At 41.7% G+C, this 22,928-nt stretch overlaps 1 protein-coding gene across 11 annotated transcripts in view; it reads left to right on the top strand.

Moving 5' to 3' along the window:
- Positions 1–22,928, top strand: part of DMD (dystrophin) — a 1,020,507-nt gene that overhangs the window by 341,839 nt on the left and 655,740 nt on the right. For 10 of the 11 annotated variants that reach the window (XM_035114377.2, XM_035114375.2, XM_035114388.2 and 7 more), the window contains exons 8-11: positions 855–1,033; positions 4,641–4,775; positions 19,403–19,591; positions 19,881–20,062. In XM_035114377.2, the coding sequence (XP_034970268.2) occupies positions 855–1,033; positions 4,641–4,775; positions 19,403–19,591; positions 19,881–20,062 (685 nt within the window). The remainder of the gene's footprint in view (positions 1–854; positions 1,034–4,640; positions 4,776–19,402; positions 19,592–19,880; positions 20,063–22,928) is intronic. The other variant, XM_035114386.2, reaches the window with a different exon arrangement.

Here is a 22,928-nt window from a genome sequence, read left to right as displayed (position 1 = left end):
AACTGATTTGTATTCCACCACATATAAAAACTGAGGGGAAAGTAAAACTTTAAGGCTTCTTCTTCCTTCACATGATTTTCCCAGACATCTTAATTGCATTTAATTGCATCTTAATCTGCATTTCTCGATTTTGTTTACTTTGGAATGTGGAAAGAAATAGAAGTGGTTGATCACAACTTTCATATTAATGCTGATGTTCTTAGCTATGTACCTATGTGATTACATACAGCTATTGGTTTTGAAACTCATATTCAAAGTGGCACCAGGAGTACAAAAAGAGAGAAAAATCCCATAGGAATTACCTATTCATTCATTTTGTTCTGGAGGGAAATCCACCAGATGAAATCCATGTCCCTATTCATGTAGTTTGCATTGGAAAAGGCAGTTAGGCACTGCAGATCCAAGTTTGGTTTTTTTAAAAAAAACTTTAATGCACTTACTTCCTTTAGTGTTCGCTGCTACATCCCCATCGGCCTGGTATACTGTACTATACTGTAGCTACTCCAGTCATTAACCTATTGGTATTTTTGCAATAGTAACATCTACATATAATGCAGCTTTTTAATGGCTTATTTTGCCTGCCTTTATGAAGGTCATTCATTCTAACTGTGCAAGGTCTGTATTTAAATGGAAGAAGGCTTATAAGCAAGAAAAAACTTGTAGAAACTAGAGTCATTTTTGCTCTTCCTCATTTGCATTTGAGTTTCATATTAAAGTTTGGAGTTGATTGTAGTACTTTAATTAGTCCCCAGTGGGCTGAAATGGACAATGGACTGACTGCTCATTAGCCTGTTTGCTTTCTGGGAAGCTTTGCAAACTATCTAATGTTGTCTGTGTTTAATGCACTTTTCCAGATGTCGCAACTGCTTATCCTGATAAGAAGTCCATCTTGATGTACGTGACATCGCTTTTCCAAGTCCTGCCCCAGCAAGTTACTCTTGAAGCCATCCAGGAAGTGGAAACATTGCCACGGCAATCAAAGCACATCAGAGAAGAGCACGTACAGTTACATCGACAGCGCTTTTCACAACAGGTGAGTTCTTTGGGTTTTTTAATTCTAATTAATAGCCAATAAAGTCATAGATTTAGTTTAAAAGAGACTATGGGCGAGATCCAAGCGTATTAAAAGAACTGGCAGAGGTGATTTCAGAACCACTGGCAATAATCTTTGAAAATTCCTGGAGAACAGGCGAAGTTCCAGCAGACTGGAGGAGGGCAAATGTTGTCCCTATTTTCAAAAAGGGGAAAAGAGAGGACCCAAACAATTACCGCCCAGTCAGCCTGACATCAATACCAGGAAAGATTCTAGAGCAGATCATCAAGCAAACAGTCTGTGAGCACCTAGAAAGAAACTCTGTGATCACTAAAAGTCAGCATGGGTTTCTGAAAAATAAGTCATGTCAGACTAATCTGATCTCGTTTTTTGACAGAATTACAAGCCTGGTAGATGAAGGGAACACTGTGGATGTAGCCTATCTTGATTTCAGCAAGGCCTTTGACAAGGTGCCCCATGATATTCTTGTAAAGAAGCTGGTAAAATGTGGGCTAGACAATGCGACCATTCAGTGGATTTGTAACTGGCTTACTGACCGAACCCAAAGGGTGCTCATCAATGGCTCCTCCTCATCCTGGAGAGTAGTGACTAGTGGGGTGCCACAGGGTTCTGTCTTGGGCCCAGTCTTATTCAACATCTTTATCAATGACTTGGATGATGGGCTTGAGGGCATCCTGAGCAAGTTTGCAGACGACACCAAATTGGGAGGGGGGGCTAATACCCCAGAGGACAGGATCACACTTCAAAATGACCTTAACAGATTAGACAATTGGGCCAAAGCAAACGATGAATTTTAACAAGGAGAAATGTAAAGTACTACACTTGGGCAAAAAAAATGAAAGGCACAAATACAGGATGGGTGACACCTGGCTTGAGAGCAGTACATGTGAAAAGGACCTAGGAGTCTTGGTAGACCACAGACTTGACATGAGTCAGCAGTGTGATGCAGCAGCTAAAAAAGCCAATGCAATTCTGGGCTGCATCAATAGGAGTATAGCATCTAGATCTAGGCAAGTAATAGTACCACTGTATTCTGCTCTGGTCAGACCTCACCTGGAGTACTGTGTCCAGTTCTGGGCACCACAGTTCAAGAAGGATACTGACAAGCTGGAACGTGTCCAGAAGAGGGCAACCAAAATGGTCAAAGGCCTGGAAACGATGCCTTATGAGGAACGGCTTAGGGAGCTGGGTATGTTTAGCCTGGAGAAGAGAAGGTTAAGGGGTGATATGATAGCCATGTTCAAATATATAAAAGGATGTCATATGGAGGAGGGAGAAAGGTTGTTTTCTGCTGCTCCAGAGAAGCGGACACGGAGCAATGGATTCAAACTTCAAGAAAGAAGATTCCACCTAAACATTAGGAAGAACTTCCTGACAGTAAGAGCTGTTCGGCAGTGGAATTTGCTACCAAGGAGTGTGGTGGAGTCTCCTTCTTTGGAGGTCTTTAAGCAGAGGCTTGACAGCCATATGTCAAGAATGCTTTGATGGTGTTTCCTGCTTGGCAGGGGGTTGGACTGGATGGCCCTTGTGGTCTCTTCCAACTCTATGATTCTATGATTCTATTCTATGATTCTAAGTCACTGTCAGAGTAGGTAGACCCACTACAGACAGTGAAGAATTTACATGTCCATTGATTTAAGTGGTTAATTCTCAATATGACTAACATTGAATATCACTGTATATACTTTCTTTGCACGGTTTATACTGTTAACTGCCATGCATGAAGTAATGGACTGTTTTTGAAATGAAGCAAGTTACGCATTTTGTGCATTACATGATGCAAAGCAGGCTCCAATAGCATGCAACACTTCCTTGTTTTAAGCAAGGTAATACAAGGTAAGATTTTGTGTCGTTTTGGTGTCTTATATTCAAAGCACGCCTTGAAATTAGTAAGGCTTTGCCAATCAAGCGCTTTAAGGGTCGCAGACATAGCTTACTTAAAAGGCTGTGTCACTTTTAAACTGCTTTGCTCTGTCCATCAGCTTTCTCAGTCTTTCATTAAAGCATCTGTATGTATGAAAAAGCATAAATAGTGGGAACATTTTTATTACTCAGTAGACTCTCTACAAAAGCAATGCATTTATTCACTGCTCAATATGTACAGGATACTGTTTGGATTTAGCTACCTCTGTTGCACAGTTAATAAATCTATACATAAATAAGCTTTCTGTTGGCTCTGCTGCGGGGGGCTTCCATATCCAAGCCAGTGTCCCAGATCAGCATCTTTTATAGTTTTTTAATTCCACACTATCCTACTTATAATATTTCATAAGCAGAAAGTAGAAAATAAAGCATCAACACACCCACCCAGCATTTATTACCCCATATAACCTGGAAGAAACGTCTTTTCTGATTCAAAAATGTCATTGAGGGCATAGGAATTCATCCACCAATGAGATAATATTATCTTGGCCTTTAATTAGACATCCAGCCCGTCCAATGTTCCAATTCTACGCTTGGTAATCAGAATTTGTATGTTCTTATGATTATTACATAGCTAATGGTTGAAACAATTGGCCTCACATTAGGATGAGCTGCTGCTAGAGCCTTATTGATGCTTCTCCATCTCTAATTTTATTTGTCTAGCTTTGGGACATGAGGCAAAATATTGACTTACAGTACTGACATCAACTTTCCCAGGCAGTATAACACTTTCAGATGTGAATTACCAGAGTTACTTTGAAGCTTGTTGTTGTTGTTTATTTGTTTAGTCGTGTCCGACTCTTCGTGACCCCATGGACGTCAGGCTACTAGAGACCAATTATTGCTCTTTGTTTTCCAGGCATTTCCCCCACCCTGATTCCTTCTCCCCACACATCCATGGGCCTTCCAAGCTCTTTGACTAGGACAAAAATGATTTTACAAGTTTTACAACCTAACCCCTCCTTAAGGTTAGGTTATATAGAGCTGTCACTATGAAGTGAAAAACCTCTGTATCTCTCCTTTGGTTATGCATTCCTCATGGTGTAAAACAGAGTTACAGTTGCTTGAATTTCCTCCACTGAAAAATTGCAGGGGTTGTTTACTTGTGGTGCTAGGTCCTTGTAAAAAAGAAAAGAAAAGAAGAAGGGTATTATTTTAACTCAAAATTAGATGTGTATGGAAATTCTCAAACTATTTGTTTCTTTACTTAAGCAGGCACACCGTAGTTATATTTCTCGAAGTGAACAGAAATTCTAATTATTAATTAACTCTCTTATTTCTGGACACTATGATTTTTAGATCAGATGGCCATTTGCTGACTGCTGAGCACATTTATTCAGAACGTACTACGAATCCTTGCTACTTTGCTTTCTGAGTGTACTGAATTATAAAGGCCTTTTACTGATTTGGGGTGTCATGCCAGGAATAATTATCTGGCACTTCAAGGAGTCTTTTTACTTGTCATGAAAGGATGTCATATTAATGAAGCAGCTCACTAAATTCCACATAGGTTTTTTTTCTTAACTCTTAATGCCAGCACTGTTTTCTGCAAGAAAGAATTAAACTGCTGGCATTTCCCCCTGAAAGTATACGTTCTGTCCTTTCTATTAAGCATACTCATCCGTGTGTGTGTCTGCTTTTCTTCCTAATTTCTTCTCCTTAGATCAAAGTCAGTGTAGCACAGGGTCATGTGCGCACCCCTTCACCTCCACCTAAACCTCGCTTCAAAAGCTATGCGTACACACAAGCTGCTTATGTCATGTCCCCTGACCCAAAAGGGAAGGTGTTCCCTCCACAGGTCTGTCAACATTACTGTTTGTTGTGAATATTATTCTAATATGCCTGTGCTTGCTGTGGGAAATATATGCACTTTGGGGGATTTTTAATTTTTGCTTGTGCCCATTTTCATTTCCAGCAGTACATTTTTTAGTTTGTTTTTGGTATCCATCAGTCCTTTTCTGCTGTATATCTTACTTTTCTTTGCAAAACCACACCTACCTTTGTGTATTAGGCAGGAACAAAAAAAAAGAGTGAAATTATCATTATCATTATTATTATTGCATTTGGTTTCAGAATTTCAGCTAACACCATAAGCTACTTATAACATGTGGGATGGCAGGACACTCAAGGAAGTTTGTCCTCAAATAACATTCCTCCATGCCAGGGGCTCCCAAGAATGTGTTTCACAAGCTTCGTTCAGGTGGTCAGCAGCACATCTATGGATTACTGGTTGAAGATGGCAAATTAAATATTCATACTGATTTTTAATTATATATTTATTGCTTCTTTTGTTCCTTTTATTGTATTTTATCATATTGCAATGTGAATTCTGTGGAAATTCAAATGGTAATTCAATAAAATACAATCTATAAATAATTAAAGAAGCAGTGGAAATGCAGTTAAAAGTCATATAGCACAGTGCATTGTTGCAGCAGACGGAAAAGGAATTACTGTAATTGGTTGGCCGAGACCCTCAGCAATTGTCAAGTGCTCCGTGCAGGAGGCAGGGAGGGGGAAGCTAAACCACAACACAATTGCACATTGTGGGCCCTCATTTTAAATGGACAGGAGTGTCATATATATAGTATGCAATATGGCATGGGGGTTGGTCATTCAGAAGATGATTGGAAAATTTACGGGGGACTCCATATTTTACCATGGACACAGATGCTTCTCTTTCACCCTGCAGCCCTGCACCTCCTAAAAAGCCGGGGGGGGGGCAGTCTGAGATCCCTATAAATAGCATAGCCTGTGTTTTAAAAGAGAAGAATCACCCCAGATCAGGAGGGGGAACCTGGTACTAGGGGATGTTCCTGTCTCCCTGCTCACACAACTTAAAGTGCAAAAACACTTTAAGCTGTGATATTATTGCCTTTTGAGCTGCTACATGAAATGTAGAGAAGTAAACTTTATTTGATCCATTTGTCAGATTCTCCTATCATTTGTTTAACTGCCAGCAGTATACAGGCCTTGTGCAGCACACAAAAGTTATTGATCCATGATCAGATAATGGCATCATCATTGTGCACAAAGAGTAAATCTCATATATTTCTAGTAACTCACATCTACCTCTATTCACTACTTGCCTTCTCTAACCATTCCTCCTTATTGCTAGGTGCCTTGTCCTATCATTAAAGCAGGATTCATTGTGTCTTGTTGACTGGCCCACCCTGTGGGTAGGATATAAACTCACCTAGTCAAGGTAAAAACAACAATACCAAACACAATCTTTCTGCAATAGGAGTGTCACCAGTTTTCTGAACTCAAAAATTTAGTAGATTGAAATTATCCTAATCTCCTTTACAGCTTTTTTTCTTAGAAGAATAACTATCACCACTTGATGTAAAAATCACTTAATGTGTAGTATCTTCCAGTTCACCTGAATAGTTCTTTAAGAATAAGCCTCATAGGCTAAAACTAATTGAAATGGACAATTGATCTTTGCTCACTACCAAGGAAAATAATCAACCACAGGGGTTAAAAATATATATGCCCAATTTCAGGGGATGGAATAAATCAAGGTAACTGAATGGCACATCAGCATCTCAGTTAAGAGAAATTGGCCTCATGCTGAAGGTTCTACCTTTTGGTGGTTAACTGTTAACACTTTCTGGGGGGTTTCAGAGTCAAATGAAAGCTAATTTCAACACATAAAATTGGATTTGCAGAAAACTTCCAGAAAAGATAATAATATCTGTACTGTATTCTTTGGATTTGATAATCAGCAAGTTCTTCTTTAGGTAGCTTCCTTTATACCCCTGTCACCATAATGCATTTGGTTTCCAGTCATATTTAATTAGTTGCAAAATTAAGCAAAGCACTGTATATATTGCAAAGTAGAAAGGTAATGTTATAACTTACATGTGACTCCTATACACAGTTTCCTCCTGCCAATTATTCTTGCAAATAAATATCCATTGTAATATTAAATTAATTAATATCAAGAGAAACTGAACAGAATATTTTCCAGAAGGGTAGCCATGTTAGTCCGCCGCAAAAAAATACGAATCTTGTGGCACTTAAACTGTCATGGCCAGAGTCTATATTTTATCAGGTGCCTAAAATGATACCCTGAATTTGGAGGTAAATGTATACAGTGTTGGCAAGAAGGAGAGGGAGGGAGGGGAGGGAATGAAAAATTGGTTAGCAATGAGATCAGAGGCAAATTAAACATAAAAGATACAGACAATTATGACAATTATGAAAAAGTTTAGATGTAACATAAAGTTACAGCAGTGGCCATTCACAAAGCAGAGTTGGAGAACATCCTGGCATTGCCAAGTTAATTAACCAGGAGCGTAGCCAGGATCAAAACTAGGGGGGGGGCAAGCCATGGTCGTTCAGGGGCGGGGCCAAGGCACGGAAGGGGAGGGGCCACGAGGTGGGCGGGGCTAAAGGGCCAGCGGGCCTGATGACATCGTGGCGGTGGCAGCAGCGGCCACCTTGTGCTTCTGGGGCTGGTAGCGTTGGCGGCTACCCTGCTTGGCTGGAGAGGACGGGAGGGTCGGGCAGGCGAGAGGGGGTGGCAGGGCGAGCGAGGGTGAGGCAAGACACGGCCGCAGCCACGACGGCTCCGAGGCGTTGCTGCATATCAGCATAATATTTCAACCATGGTTCAAGCCCCACCTTAGGAAAAAAATCCTGCATTGCAGCGGGTTGGACTAGATGACCCTTGTGGTCCCTTCCGACTACAATTCTACGATTCTATTGATATATTACCATACCATATGCATCGTTCTGCTTTCTTGAATTGTCCTACTCCTAGGCATAGCATCCAACTCCTAGAGGCCTAGGTGCCCCCCCCCAATTACTGGTAAATACCGTATTTGAAAGAGTCATCCCCCCATGTTGATGGGCTTTCTATGTGGGGCTTATCTGCCTCCCCCCGTATTTTATTAAGGATGGAAGAGGGAGGGAAGGAAGGAAGAAATAGAGAGAGAGATAACTCATATTTGTGGGTGTCTCTGGATGACACTGTGATGCTGGAACTCTGCAGCAAGAGGACAGGAGGGTCGGGCAGGCGAGAGGGGATGGAAGGGCGGGCGAGGGCGGGGCAAGGCATGGCCGCAGCCACGACGGCTCCGAGGCGTTGCTGCATATCAGCATAATATTTCAACCATGGTTCAAGCCCCACCTTAGGAAAAAAAATCCTGCATTGCAGCGGGTTGGACTAGATGACCCTTGTGGTCCCTTCCGACTACAATTCTACGATTCTATTGATATATTACCATACCATATGCATCGTTCTGCTTTCTTGAATTGTCCTACTCCTAGGCATAGCATCCAACTCCTAGAGGCCTAGGTGCCTCTCCCCTCCCCAATTACTGGTAAATACCGTATTTGAAAGAGTCATCCCCCCATGTTGATGGGCTTTCTATGTGGGGCTTATCTGCCTCCCCCCGTATTTTATTAAGGATGGAAGAGGGAGGGAAGGAAGGAAGAAATAGAGAGAGAGATAACTCATATTTGTGGGTGTCTCTGGATGACACTGTGATGCTGGAACTCTGCAGCAAGAGGACAGGAGGGTCGGGCAGGCGAGAGGGGATGGAAGGGCGGGCGAGGGCGGGGCAAGGCATGGCCGCAGCCACGACGGCTCCGAGGCGTTGCTGCATATCAGCATAATATTTCAACCATGGTTCAAGCCCCACCTTAGGAAAAAAATCCTGCATTGCAGCGGGTTGGACTAGATGACCCTTGTGGTCCCTTCCGACTACAATTCTACGATTCTATTGATATATTACCATACCATATGCATCGTTCTGCTTTCTTGAATTGTCCTACTCCTAGGCATAGCAGCCAACTCCTAGAGGCCTAGGTGCCTCTCCCCTCCCCAATTACTGGTAAATACCGTATTTGAAAGAGTCGTCCCCCCATGTTGATGGGCTTTCTATGTGGGGCTTATCTGCCCCCCCCCTGTATTTTATTAAGGATGGAAGAGGGAGGGAAGGAAGGAAGAAATAGAGAGAGGGATAACTCATATTTGTGGGTGCCTCTGGGTGACGCTGTGATGCTGGAACTCTGCATGTACAGGAGCCTTGTAAGCAGCTTTCTCTCTGCTTGATTTACAGCAGGCACGTCCAACAGGTAGATTGTGATCTACCAGTAGATCACTGGATGTCTGTGGTAGATCACTGGTAGGTCACTGGCACCCCTAAAAAAAGCTTCCTCCTCCCTCAAAAAAGTTGAACTATGACCTGAAGCCCTAAACAAAAATGGGCCTCCCTCCCTCCTAAAAGAAGCTCAACAAGTTTGACCTAAACCCCCCAAAACAGGGCTTCCCTTCCTTTAAAAAAAACTCAACAGCTTTGACCTGAACCCCCCAAAAGGGGGTAGATCACCCCCAGTTTTAAACTCTGAGTAGATCAGAGTCTCTTGGGAGGTGGCCACCCCTGATTTACAGTATACAGATGCAGGAGGAGGGGCAGACTGGAACACCAATGCTTTTTATAAACATCACTGTGTCTGTCAAAGCTACAGCCTCCCCCCTTTCTTATTCACTTCTTTTTAGCCTTGCAGAGCCACCTTAGTCAAATTGAATCCTCTGAGTCTGCACCCTCATTAAATTGCCAATAGAACTCTTACTGCTCCTGAATGCTCATTAACAACTCCCACTTAAGAACAATAGAACAATAGGGTGAAATGGTCAGCTATCGAATCTTGCCTGGGGATATATGCTCCATTGTCTTAACTGCTTAACTACTGGTAGCCACTTTGCTTTATTTATTTGATGTGTTTTTGTTACTGCTGTGTCCCCCCCCCCCAGCAAGCGGAGACTTAGCTGCTCTTGCTAAAGCAAAGCCCTTTCCACTTCAGTTTTTGAAGGGGAAAAGTGCTGGTTATGGTCTGTAAAATACATTATTTTTTTTGCTTCTAGGGGGGGGCAGCTGCCCCCTCCTGCCCCCCCTGCCTACGCCCATGTAATTAACACCTGCAGTGGGACTAAAACTGCAATCTCAATTCAAACCACGTGATAGAATTGAACTTCTTAATAAGTGTGAAGCAATTTCATGCTGGATTCTCCCTTTGTTCCTTTGTATAAGAATAGCCACATGAAGGTCAGCATAGCGTCCTGAAATGTTTTCTTACTGGTTTCCAAATATTTCGCATCCTGATGTCAGATCTGTGTCCATTTACAGTAGACTTTTGCCTGGGGACAGACCTGATTGTCCTGTGTACATAGCAGAAGGACAGTATTGACAGAGCAGGTAGATGAACCTTTGATGTTGTGACTGACATTATTGGATTCTATAACAGTATTGTCTTCGTACATATGAAGTTGGCATATCGGCTTGCTGAAGGGTCTGGTCCCTGGTAACAACAAACTTGTCATATCAGTCTAAGGATTTATGTTTGTGCAGTGGAACTTCGTCACCATGCCCCCCTGATCTGTTTCTAGGATTTCCCAGGACCCTCTGGGTGGGCCCAGGTCATGCCCAGGTGGAAGAGAGGGGAGAAAGTTCTGTTGCACAAGCATAAATCCTTGCACTGCTGGGAAGCATTTGGTGGTTATTGTCCTTTGTTTGTTTGTTTGTGATCTGTTGTTGCTAGTGAGGAGCTGGTTCAGGTTATCAGTTTGCACTTAAGAGCTATTAACACTGTCAACATCTCACCTAATTTTAAATTGGGAAGTAACCGGTTTTTATTTGGTTGACATCCAGCATGTGTGATATGACTGGCGTAGTCCATAAAAACTTAGCCATAGCAACTGTGCTAATTTCAAGGTTTCATAAGACACACTGTTGTTTCTTTGTTGCAACAGCATCCATGTCCAGCACCTTGAGTGGGAGCTGGAAGCTAAGCAAGGGAGTGCTGGAGCTAAGGAGCTCAATAGGCAGCTCTTAGTCCAGCAAGAGGAGACAGAGATATGTTTAACCTCACTGCCAGCCCTACCTGTCACCTATTTTATAGTGGGATCTTTCCCCTCTAAACTGAGTAGACCTTTCCTCCCAAGTAGTAGTGGCTGGTGATGTGGACAGGGTGGCATTATTGACGTGGCTCCCCAACACCACATACCAGTTGGTTACTGAGAGAGACAGAAGGAAAGGAAAGGCAGCAAGGAGCTTACACTGTGTGGCTACAGCATTGGGAGCATTGTATTAACTCTGAGGGGTTCCGGAATAGCTCAGTCAGTAGAGCATGAGACACTTGCTCTCAGGGTTGTGGGTTCAAGGCCCACATTTGGCAAATGTTCCCTGCCTTGCAGGGGGTTGTTCTTGATGGTCCTTGTGGTCCCTTCCAACTCTATGATGTGATGCTTATGTCAAGGACTGGCAGGAATAGGAGGATGAAGCGGTCAATGAGAGAGGGGGAGAGAGAGAGAGAGAGAGAGAGAGAGAGAGAGAGTGAAGCTGGGGGTGTGCCTGGGGTGGAATGTGGGGGTGAGGAGGAGGATCTTAGGGAAGTTACCAGTGAGTGGTGGGGTTCCGTTTCCCAAAAATAAGGAGAAACTCTCTCCCATCACCAGTACCTTCACTGGGGCCAGCAGTATCTGCGAGGCAGCTGCTGGCAGAATCAGGAGGAATAGGTTGGGAACTGGATGCAGGTCAGCAAGAGCAAAGGGGAAGTGAGCAGGTTCAGAAGTTGAGGGGAAAGCTATCAGGGATCCCTAAATTATTATAGCCTGCAGAGCTCTCAGATGAGACCATGCCTCCAGAACCCCCTGAGAGGCTCCCCCACCCCTCCTCCACTGTCTCCATGCTCAAGGAGGAATATTTAAAGAGCAAATGTCAATTTGGGTTTTCTCCAGGTTGATGTTTGCTCCGATTTAGCACTAAAGAGTGGGGTTTTTTTCTGAGAAAGGAGTGGGGCAAGGGGAAAATCACTCAGACCCATGCCTAAAAGTTGTGGGTCAAGCAGAAAACTGCTCAGATCCCACTTTCTAAGCACAGGACAAGCAGACAAACCCTAAATAGCATGTGCCGGCATTTCAGCCTATGGCTTACTGTGATGTTTGAACCAGACCAGAATGTATGGTGCCTAATAGTATCAGCTCAGATAACATAGATGGGGTTTTGTTTGTTTGTTTGTTTTTGCAGCTTCCACAGGGCATAGCATTTGAAGCAGTCCTCCATGAGTATAGTATTAAGCAATTCTTCTGAAATTTGTGCAGCAATCGAAACCCCCTTTGCACCAATCTGGAGGGGGTTTTAGGTGGATTGGGCAGAGGTTTTCCCCTATGTAGCCCTGGAAGTCTCCACATATGAAGTGATGCTGGCACAATCCTGCACCAGTGACAGCTTATGGAAAGACTCCAAATTGGGCATTCTGGGGCATGACTAAGCCAGCCCAGATTCCTCTGGATTCCAAGACAGCCCCACTGCTGTCACTTGATCCAGGCCTGGTCATTGCCCCAGCTCCAGGTGCAACAACTTATTTGTCCCCTGCCTTCTGCCCCAGCCAGTGTGAGTGGACAGGCTACAGCAGCAGCAGTGGTCCCAACTCTCAGTTAAGGACTACCCCTCCCCAGCCAGAGTTTGGACTGCTGTGTTGATTCTGCTAACAACAATATGCAATGATACCTTAAGATAATATTCTTAAGGCTGTAACTGGGTTTGTATATACAATACTTACTGGATAATCATATATAATATATTAAATATAGCAGAACATTTTTAAATGAAGTTATAACATTTTAAAAATGCAATTAAATATTTATTAAAGCTTTTTAATTAACGGAACAGTTTCTGAAGAACATTTGAACATTTAATTGTTCTCTATGAAAACTCCACTGTTTCAATATGGATAATTGTGGCACAATTATGTACTGCCTTTAATGTAATATAACCAATGGAATAATGGTAATCAGGTCGGGACATTTTAATTAGGGATTTTTGCTGGAGTAGGTCAGATCACTAAAATCACTGGCATTCAGCAGGCTCAGGTTGTCTTTTTGCTGTTAGGGATTAGATTTATAGCAGATTAGTGTCTAAGAAAGTGACTTGGAAGTAATTTATTGAATTGTTCAGGGAAGCAAGCTGGTAATGTGAAATACAGCCTTTCACATCTGGGCACTGGTACAAATGCAACCAGCAAAATAGTAATAGAATGGTTGTTATTTGGAGTGTGTGTGTGTGCATAAATATGTGTTTGCCATTAATTTACTTGGGCACTTGATTCCACTTCCTAGAGGATAGGCAAATACTAAACAAGACAGAGTTTGTGGATTTTCAGAGGGGTGCACATTTACAGAGCATGTCAGAAGGACTCTGAGGTAAGTATGTATATATAGGATATATAGAGCCAGTGTGGTGTAGTGGTTAAGAGCAGTAGACTCGTAATCTGGTGAACTGGGTTCGCTTCCCCTCTCCTCTACATGCAGCTGCTGGGTGACCTTGGGCTAGTCACACTTCTCTGAAGTCTCTCAGCCTCACTCACCTCACATAGTGTTTGTTGTGGGGGAGGAAGGAGATTGTTAGCCGCTTTGAAACTCCTTAAGGGGAGTGAAAGGCGGGATATCAAGTCCAAACTCCTCCTCCTCCTCCTCCTCCTCCTCCTCCTCCTCCTCTTCTTCTTCTTCTTCTTCTTCTTCTTCTTCTTCTTCTTCTTCTTCTTCTTCTTCTTCTTCTTCTTCTTGATAAACAGTTCTTGCAGACATGTAAATAGGATATAAATAGGCATATGCTGATCTAGTTTTTCTGATCTAGTGGAGTGTAATAGATTCATAATGAGATCTTTAGTGACATGGAACTCATAATGTTTGTTGCCTTTTCCCTTTTAGGCTATACTTGAAAATGAACTGACAGACTTTGCTAGAAAGGGGTGTCAGCTTATGGCTGCTATCAGTGGTGGCTGATGGCCATTTACTCTGGGAGAGCAGAACAGCAACTGTAGGAGGAGCCAGAAACAATGTAAGGCAGAGCTCACTCTTGATTGCTTTGTCCCTATCTTCCTCTCTGCTGTGTTCTGCAAGGAAAACATTGAGACGAAGGAAGAGGAAGCTGTCACAGGCAGTGGCGTCCATAGCTGCCAAGTATCCCGGGAAACGGTAAGAAAAAAGGGGTTTTCCCGGCGGTCTCCCGTTTAGCGAAAAATCCCGGTATTGTCCCTTAAATCGGGATACTTGGCAGCTATGAGTGGAGGAGAATGCAATTGTTAGCAACCCTAATTACCCGGCCATTTTTCTGGTGCCGCTTGCCCTTCTATGGGCACCAGAAAATGCCGGCGCCGGCGCCGGAAGTCGCTTCCGCGCATGACCGGAAGTTGCGTGACGCGACTTCGGTGGCGCTTTGCCCTTCTTTGGGCACCAGAAAATGGTGCCGCCGGCGCCAGAAGTCGCTTTTACGTGTTTCCGGTCATGCGCGGAAGCGACTTCCGGTGCTGGCGCCGCCATTTTCTGGTGCCCATAGAAGGGCGAAGCGCCACCGGAAGTTGCATCACGCAACTTCCGGTCATGCGTGCGCTGCCGATCCCGTATATTTACGACCCGGACTTGGCAGGTATGGTGGCGTCCCAAGGATTGGTTGTAAGAAGGCAGGAAGATGGAAACTGGTTAAGGATAGGCTGAAGCTGGTGGACCTGTGCTCCATTCTACCCAATGAACCAGCCTCCACTAGTTGCTATTTTGGATTCTCAGAAGACTCAATTTAATTGAGATCATTTTTGTCCTAGAACTACCTTTAATAACATAAGGTTCACTTCACACCTAACATCTTTAGGTATGCACCTCAGAATTTGCTTTCACTTTTTGTCTGTGTCTGAATGCATTCAGAGGCACAGTTAGTTGAGTTACAGGAGAGGCCTTTCCAGTGGTGGCACCTATCCTGTGTAATATCGTTTCCGGGAATCTCCGTGGTCTCCAGTTTTGTAAGGCTTGAGGCAAGTGGTTGAGATGTTCCCATTTTCCCAGGCTCTGGTTTTTTAAGTTTTCTTTCATTTCCCTGTGATTTTATCATATATTTAAAATTATGCTGCAAGCAGATTTTGTGGGGTATTGCAGTCAAAAAATGGGTCATTAATTTTCAGAGTAATTGCCTGCCTAATCACAGTCGGTATGCTGAAGTGTAGAAAGGTCTAGTGAATATACAGACCTCTCTGGCATCTTCAGTTTGATGTCATCCGGTTCAATATTTGAGCTTTCTGACTTTACAATTCCCTTTTGGAGTATGCATTTATATAAGAAGTGATTTTTAGTTTGTGTTTTCTTCCACAGCATGTACAGCTACTTATCATACCATTGCCATGTCATCGTATTCAAGAAAGTTTTCTGTTTAATACTTGATCTTTACAGTGCTACCTTGGTTTATGAACTTAATACGTTTCGGAAGTCCGTTCTTAAACTGAAACCGTTCTTAAACTGAGGTGCACTTTCCCTAACGAGGCCTCCCGCCGCCGGTGTCCTTCCACCGTTCGGCTTCCGTTCTTAGATCAAGGTAAAGTTCTCAAACCAGGACGCTACTGCCTGTTTTGCGGAGTTCGTAAACTGAATAGTTCGTAAACAGGGCTGTTCTTAAATCGAGGTACCACTGTACTAGAGCATTAGTACAGTCTATCTGAGAGTAATGTTTGTGTCCCTTTGATGAATATTTCTGGAAAATCAGTGGGAAATTGATGTTAATAACATACTTAGCATTGTCTTCCTTGTGATGACATATGTCATATTCAAAAAAGAGATCTGTGGCAATCTGGAGAAAACCCAAATTGCTGTTTGCTCTCATTGTGCGCTAAAGAGCGGTTTTCCCCATGGAAAGCTGCAGGGCAAGAGGAAGTGCCGATAAGCCCTAATAGGCAAACTGAACAAAGACATGGATAGTTCCCCGGAACTAAAAATGTTCAGCCCACACTCTGTGACTTTGCATTTGTACTCCTTAAGCAATTTCCTCTTTACTTTTAAAGGTAAAGGTAAAGGGACCCCTGAGCATTAGGTCCAGTCATGGACGACTCTGGGGTTGCAGCACTCATCTCACTTTACTGGCCAAGGGAGCCGACATAGAGCTTCCGGGTCATTTGGCCAGCATAACTAAACCGCTTCTGGCGAACAAGAGCAGTGCATGGAAACGTGCTCTTTACTTTTAGACCTTTGCTAAAATTGGACATATTGATTGAGATGCCTGCTGCTAAGATATGCAGCTGGAGATATTAGCCCCTGAACGATGGGAAGGCAGTTCTTTTACTCAAGTTATTTGCATCACATTTAAATAAATGGTTTTTCATTGCAGTACTGGCAGAAAGTGTTGAGAAGAGCACATAATTTTGGTACTAAATAACAAGGTGTTAAACAGAAGCTTACTTTTAAAACGTTGTTCTGAAACAAGTTAAATGGTGTTATCTAAATTATCCTTAATGTTGATATCCATCATCACTAAACTCAGTTTAGATTTATTTAAATTGGTTTCATTTCACTGTCAGCTTTTTGATCTTGCTTTAACCGTGGATCCTAAAGTTGCTTTCAGTCAATCAGACTTACTATGAGATTTGGTTAGAAGCAGGAGGTTCTTATTGGACTCATTTCATTTCTTCACTTCAAAGATAATGTAAGGATCAATAAATGTTGCTTGAAATAATACTTAAAATTAATTGGAGGGTGGTCCTCCACCCTATGTAAATCTGATCCTGTTCTCTAAGCAAAAACCTCTTGGGTTATACATTTAGATACATTTGATTCATTTTAATGCTACGCCTCACATATTTTATTGAGAAATCGTAACACAGAACATTACAAATGGTAGATGGATTAGTATACATCTTTGTCACTGGAAAATAAAGCTGCAATTGATTCAAATGCCATGGATTATTTAAGTCAATTTGGGCAATACTGAATTGCAACATTACAGATTTATTAACCCTGGATGCACTCTTGCAGGGTTGCATGTTGTGCTACATTCAACCTCTTTATCTGCTAATCGGCTTTGGATCTGCATTGCCCTTTAGATCATCCTCTCTCTGTTCTTGGGAAATGCACATTAAATTCAGGTTGTTTGGTAGCTATGGACTAGCTAATTATCCCATGCTCTGTTGTGGGCTTGCAGGGGAACATGTTTTGATGAAAGACTAGCATTGCTGGTGCAAGGGAACAGGTTGCCTCCCTGCTCTGAGGCAGGAGGATGCTGTATGGATTCTGCAGACAACATCACCAGTGCACAAACACATTGTGCATGTTTTTGAGGCTCTAGGAGGTTAGAAATATTAAATTTAATACTATAATAGATAAGCTTTCAGTACAGGTAAATCTATACTTTTCTATTTATAGGCTCTGTAAATCAATGGAAACAGCTGCCAAGCTTGTCTGATTTTTCTAAGCTTCTGAAAGTCACAGGCATTCTAGAGCCGTATTTACTTTGAATTAAAGTTTTAAAATCCTTTGAGTCCTCCAGTCTGGACAGTAATATAGAGGATCTTTCTTTCTTTTTACATTCCCCTTACTTCATATACAAATTTTAAAATTGCTATTTTAAAGTTACAGGATGGTTAAAATTAATTTTTTTCTCACTGAGAAATATTGAATCATTTGGATTAGTTTGACATTGATATATTCTGATCTGTAGACAGAACCACAAATCTGGTTGTTTTCAAACAAAGTAGGAAATGTAAAACTAACAATGGCATCGTCCCCATTTCTCACTAATCTTATCTGTTGTGTTTCTTAGTAACCCTCCAGCGTCACACCCTTTCCCCATGTTTAGTGCTTACTTTCCTCTACTTTATTCACCCTACTGGATCAAGGCCACAGTTTCTGAGGCTATATATATATATATATATATATATATATATATATATATATATACTTTTGTTAAAGATTTTTAAGTTTACAAAAATAAACTCAAGTTGTTTTCTACAGATCAGTTTCATTTGTTGTAAGACATTAGTGTTGCATGCAGTATTAGGTTAGAGAGGAAAGAGTGGGGGGAGGGGGAATGGTGAATGGGCACTATTTGACTGGTTAGAGTCCCATTTTAGTAGGTCTCTCTATCCAGCGTGTGAGAGGAAGCTTCCGTGAATCCCCTTCCTCTTGGCTTTTGCAGATTCTTTGTTTGTGTGTAACATGAACATTAGTGTGGGAGGGACGTAATCTTGGAAATATTTCAGACTGCCCTGAATTGATTAGTTTAAAAATGAATGCACTTAATAATCTTATGTAGCAACCACATTTTCTGTTCAGCAGAGATTTTTCATACCATAAACTGCACAATCAAACACAGGGTGTTCTATAACATAGTCCTGAATAGCAAGGAGGTGGCAATATGAGAAGTTGTGCATCTCCCCTGGCTGTGGGTATGTGAATGGGTATGTGAGCTTCATGCAGGTACACCCTGTGACACTTCCACGCCAGAGCAATGTAAGTCTTCCCTTTAGGGCCATTTACAACAAAAGAGAAAACTGCACAACCACCTCAGCCATACTGCTTCCATCGCTCAAGATATACCTACCTACTCTCTTTCTTGTGTTTACAGTCTGATCTTGTCTACCCCACTGACTTGTATGGAAGACTGGTATGTGACGCAAACAAATAAATAGGCTTTCCACCCGCCACATGAAGTGAGAAATTCTGTATCCCTAACAGATGTACAGAAGCCAGTTGAGAAGTTTCGTTAGTTTTACTTCCCTCAGACGTCTTGGGTGATTCCTTATGACCAGGAGTACATTCAAAGTACATTCTTTCCCTCAAAAAATTGGGGCGCTGTAGTTTACCCCTCACAAAATTGCAATTCCGAGAAACCCTTAACAAACTACAGTGTGTGTTGTGTGTGCAAGCAAGGCTGCCCCAATACATTTTGGCAACTGAGGCAAACTTCAAAATGGCATGTCCCCGCACCAGGGGAGAAGGGGCAAGTGAATATACATCAGAAACAAGGGAGGAATAAAGATTAACTTCAGAGTCTTCTGCCCCTATGGATCCTTCTGCCTGATGTGGTTGCCTCATGGGTGGGCTGGCTCTGGAAGGCAGACAGGGTTCTGAAACTAAGGGAAGATGCTTTCATCTTACAATCACCTTGCTGCAGACTTGCACTTGTATATTGACACACAGTTTTCAGAAACTGTAAATTGCAATCTCAATAAGTATGAGGGAATTATTTTAGCCCACTGTTGCATGCATGTAAACCTTAATTTAAAATATTTTCTATTGCATCTGGGTAGCATTGTTTGCATGCAGATAAAATGTAATTGCTTGGACATCATACTGAGATCAATAAATTAAGGAGGTGAGCTCTACACAGTTCATAAAAATTAGATATATTTATATACTTGAATTTATAACAGGGGTGTGCATGAAGAATGACTTATAGTTCATTTTATATTCATCTGTGCTTTCCTCCCAGTCCCTTTGTTTAGTGATATTTCAAAGAATGTTCATAAGGATTTTGATGCCAAAGGGAAACTATTACGTAGAATTAAAACAACTGCATTCCATTTAGTAGGCTAGAAGAACTATTTGATCCCAGATTAATTGGATGATGCTCAAAAAGCCTTTTTTTCCTTTTTTTTGTGCAGCATTTGGAAACACATGAACAGAGGTTATTTGCAACTTCACCCATGGATACAGAAGTAGATCTGGAAGGCTACCAAACTGCATTAGAAGAAGTACTCTCATGGCTTCTGTCTACTGAAGATTCTTTGCAAGCACAAGGAGATATATCCGCTGATGTAGAAGAAGTTAAAGAGCAGTTTCACACCCACGAGGTATGTGTGAACAACACAGATTGAAAAACCAACACAAATGCTTCACCGTCTGCTAATTGCTGATCTTTTATCTGTTTTGCGCATTAAGACCAAAAGCTTGATATTCAACTGGTACTTTGGTTTTGCTTTTGCTTTTGCTCAAAAGACTGTGTTCTAGCAACAGCCAAATTTGTTTGTATTCAAAAGTCTAAAATTATTGAATAAAGTTTAGAATTTTCAATAGAATCTGTAATTTCTAAATACGTCTTTCTTTCTCTGGTGGTAATCTTTGTTAAAATTGTTTTTGAAGGGTTTTATGATGGAATTAACAGCTCACCAGGGACGTGTTGGTGATGTTTTGCAAATAGGCAGCCAACTTCTGTCATTTGGGAAGCTTTCAGAAGACGAAGAAAATGAAATACAAGAACAAATGAATCTTCTTAATTCACGATGGGAAAATCTCAGGGTCACAAGTATGGAAAAACAGAGCAAGTGAGTAAATATAAACTTGGGCAAACACCTTTGTAATTGGTGCAAATATTGTTGCAGAGTGTGCTATTTGGTGCAGATTTTGTTGTATTCCTCTTGCTTTTGCTGCAATTTCATGAGCATCAAAGTTGATTGTAAGAGAATGGAATTGGAATACAACAGATGGACAAGAGCCACAGATCTGCAAGCTCACATTTTTAAAAGGCCTTATTTAGAAAAGTTTCACACTCAATACAAAAGTTATTCCCACATAGACTTTTATCTTGTTATTGCACTTGGCTAGGAAGGGAAGGGGGACTTTCCATATCTTTGCTATCCCTATCTATGTGAATAAACAGCCTTGGCCGTTTCAGAGCTGGCAGTCAAAAGTGTAGGAAACAAGCACGGCAACTTGCAATCCTAACACAGAAAGAAAAGTACCATATAATCTGATAGGTATCAGTGAGACTTTGAGTCTCATGATTGAAATTCAGCACTTGAAAGGTATACCCTGTTCAAAAGGAATATATCCAGCATAAAAGGATGGGGAACTGCATTTTATGTTAAGAATATATATGCCAACATGGAAACACCATTGGAAGAATCTGAGTAGCAACTGAAAGAAAGCAAAACAGCATACTACAGACTGCTCAGACTGCTGGAAAGCACGGCTGATCCTTTCCTGAATAACTCTAGTAATGGGTTACAGGTAGGTAGCCGTGTTGGTCTGACGTAGTCGAAACAAAATTAAAAAATTCCTTCCAGCAGCACCTTAGAGACCAACTAAGTTTGTCATTGGTATGAGCTTTTGTGTGCATGCACACTTCTTCAGATACACTGAAACAGAAGTCACTAGAAGAAGTGTGCATGCACACGGAAACTCATACCAATGACAAACTTAGTTGGTCTCTAAGGTGCTACTGGAAATAATTTTTTAATTTTGTTTCTAGTAATGTGCTGTTTCAAGCAGCCTAATATCTGCCTGAAGTCTAACTGCTGAGAATGGAACATTTTTAAAGATCCCACAATCAGACTCCTCTCTGCTGTGCCCCCTGGGGCAAGAAGGCCATGGATTTGAGGGAACCATTGTCAAAGATGCCCCATGTATTCCTCACTGCCCCAGAAGTTTTGGCACACGATGTAGGTATACGAAGTTGTCTTGCCATTCTCCAACTCTGATATGTCCATCCCAGAAGTTCCAATCTAGCATTCTTCACAGGTAAGGCCCCTTGAGCTAAAGAGCTTCTCCCCACTAGGGGTTGATTGAGTCAATCAGGCTGCTACTGAAGCAAGATTCAAAACTTTTGTCAGGAGTTGACCCTCTTGTATGTCATGCCTTACTTTGCGCCTGTTGGATTTAGCTTATCAAAGCATGGGCATGCTCGGTATGGAGTTTCCTTGCTCGTTCCTGCTCTTTGTCACTTGACTGTGATTGTTGTGAACCTCCTGTTTGACTAGAACCCTTGTTCTACATGGACCATCATCTGGAACAGAACATTGTCCAATTAATTCTTGCGTAGTCTTGCTGACAATTTAATCTCTTAGAAGGTAAAGAAAGCAACAAGGGACTCTACTACTCTGGATTTATACCTGACCAACAGCAAAGAACTGGTTGATAAGCCTTCAGATAAAGTGTTCATGCCATCTTGGAGTTCACAAGAGCAAGGGATGTGAAAACTGAAGCTAGTCAGATGTGTACCCTGTGCTTTAAGTGAGTGAGAGCAGTTCCAAGAGCGATAATCAAAGCCATTTCTGATTTAGTTCAATTGGAATTTTACTTCAGAATCACACAAATCTGACAGAAGATAAAAAAAAACAGCCTAGAACAGTGTGATAAGCTATGATGAGATTAATGGCATGATTATCGTTTATAGTAGAGCTCGATTAATGGAGCTCCCATATTGCAATGAGAGTTTGTCATATATTTGTAGGTTTCTTTTTAAAAGCAACTTAGGTATTTTTTAATACAGTTATGGTTGATAACTGTATTTCAACTGGGCGTGCTGCTTTCTACTCCAGTTCCAAAACTATAATTTCCTGATCTCTTCTCATATTTTGTTAAGGAAAAAGGTGTATTGTTAAAATAGTACGAGACCCATACTTATATAAGAACAAAAGATTTGACAGTATTGCCAATCAAATAAACAGTGTTTAAATAATTTCAGGATTGCAAGGACTGATGAAAAATACTGCCAGTTTAAAAACGGAACAGTATTTATGTACTTAGAAAATAGGCATGTGTTATGTGAATGTATTTAAAAGACTATTATTAAAATAAACTTGGCCCTAGTTGTGTGTTCGCAGTGTCCTCGGACAGGTCAACATTAAAATATATATGTAATGGGTATTTGGTGTGCTTTGAAATCAGTTCTGTATCTATAGCTGGAGTATACAGTACAGATTGATTCCAGATTCACAGGGTCACAGAGATCAGTTGGGTTTTAAAAAGCTGCCAGCTCACTGGTAGAAACTATTCTTAAAATGGGGTTTTAATTTGTAAAAAAGAACATAAAATAGTCCTGCTGGAACAGTCCAGATTTTGTTAAACATCCTGCTTCCAACAGGATGCCTCAAGGAAGCCTGTAAACTGCGTATGAAGGTGAGCACTCCCCTATGGTTGCCTCTCAGGCAACTGCTTGTTAGGGGTGATATTGCCTCTTAATGGGGAGGTTTCATTTAGCTCCCATGGATCTCTCTTCCATGAATTTGTCTCATCACCTTGTAAATCAAGGGTAACTAATGGTTCAAGCACATTTTCTGGCTCTTCCAGACTACTTTGATTTCAGTAGAAGCAGCGGAAACTTTTTTTTAAGTACACACAGGACTGCGGTGGGCATAGTAAAGGGGATGTATGTTTCCCCCATCCACAGTCATCGGTTAAACTATTTTC

The sequence above is a fragment of the Zootoca vivipara genome, chromosome 4 (genome assembly GCF_963506605.1).
Source record: "Zootoca vivipara chromosome 4, rZooViv1.1, whole genome shotgun sequence".
Taxonomy (NCBI): domain Eukaryota; kingdom Metazoa; phylum Chordata; class Lepidosauria; order Squamata; family Lacertidae; genus Zootoca; species Zootoca vivipara.
This window is presented reverse-complemented; position numbering and strand designations above follow the sequence as displayed.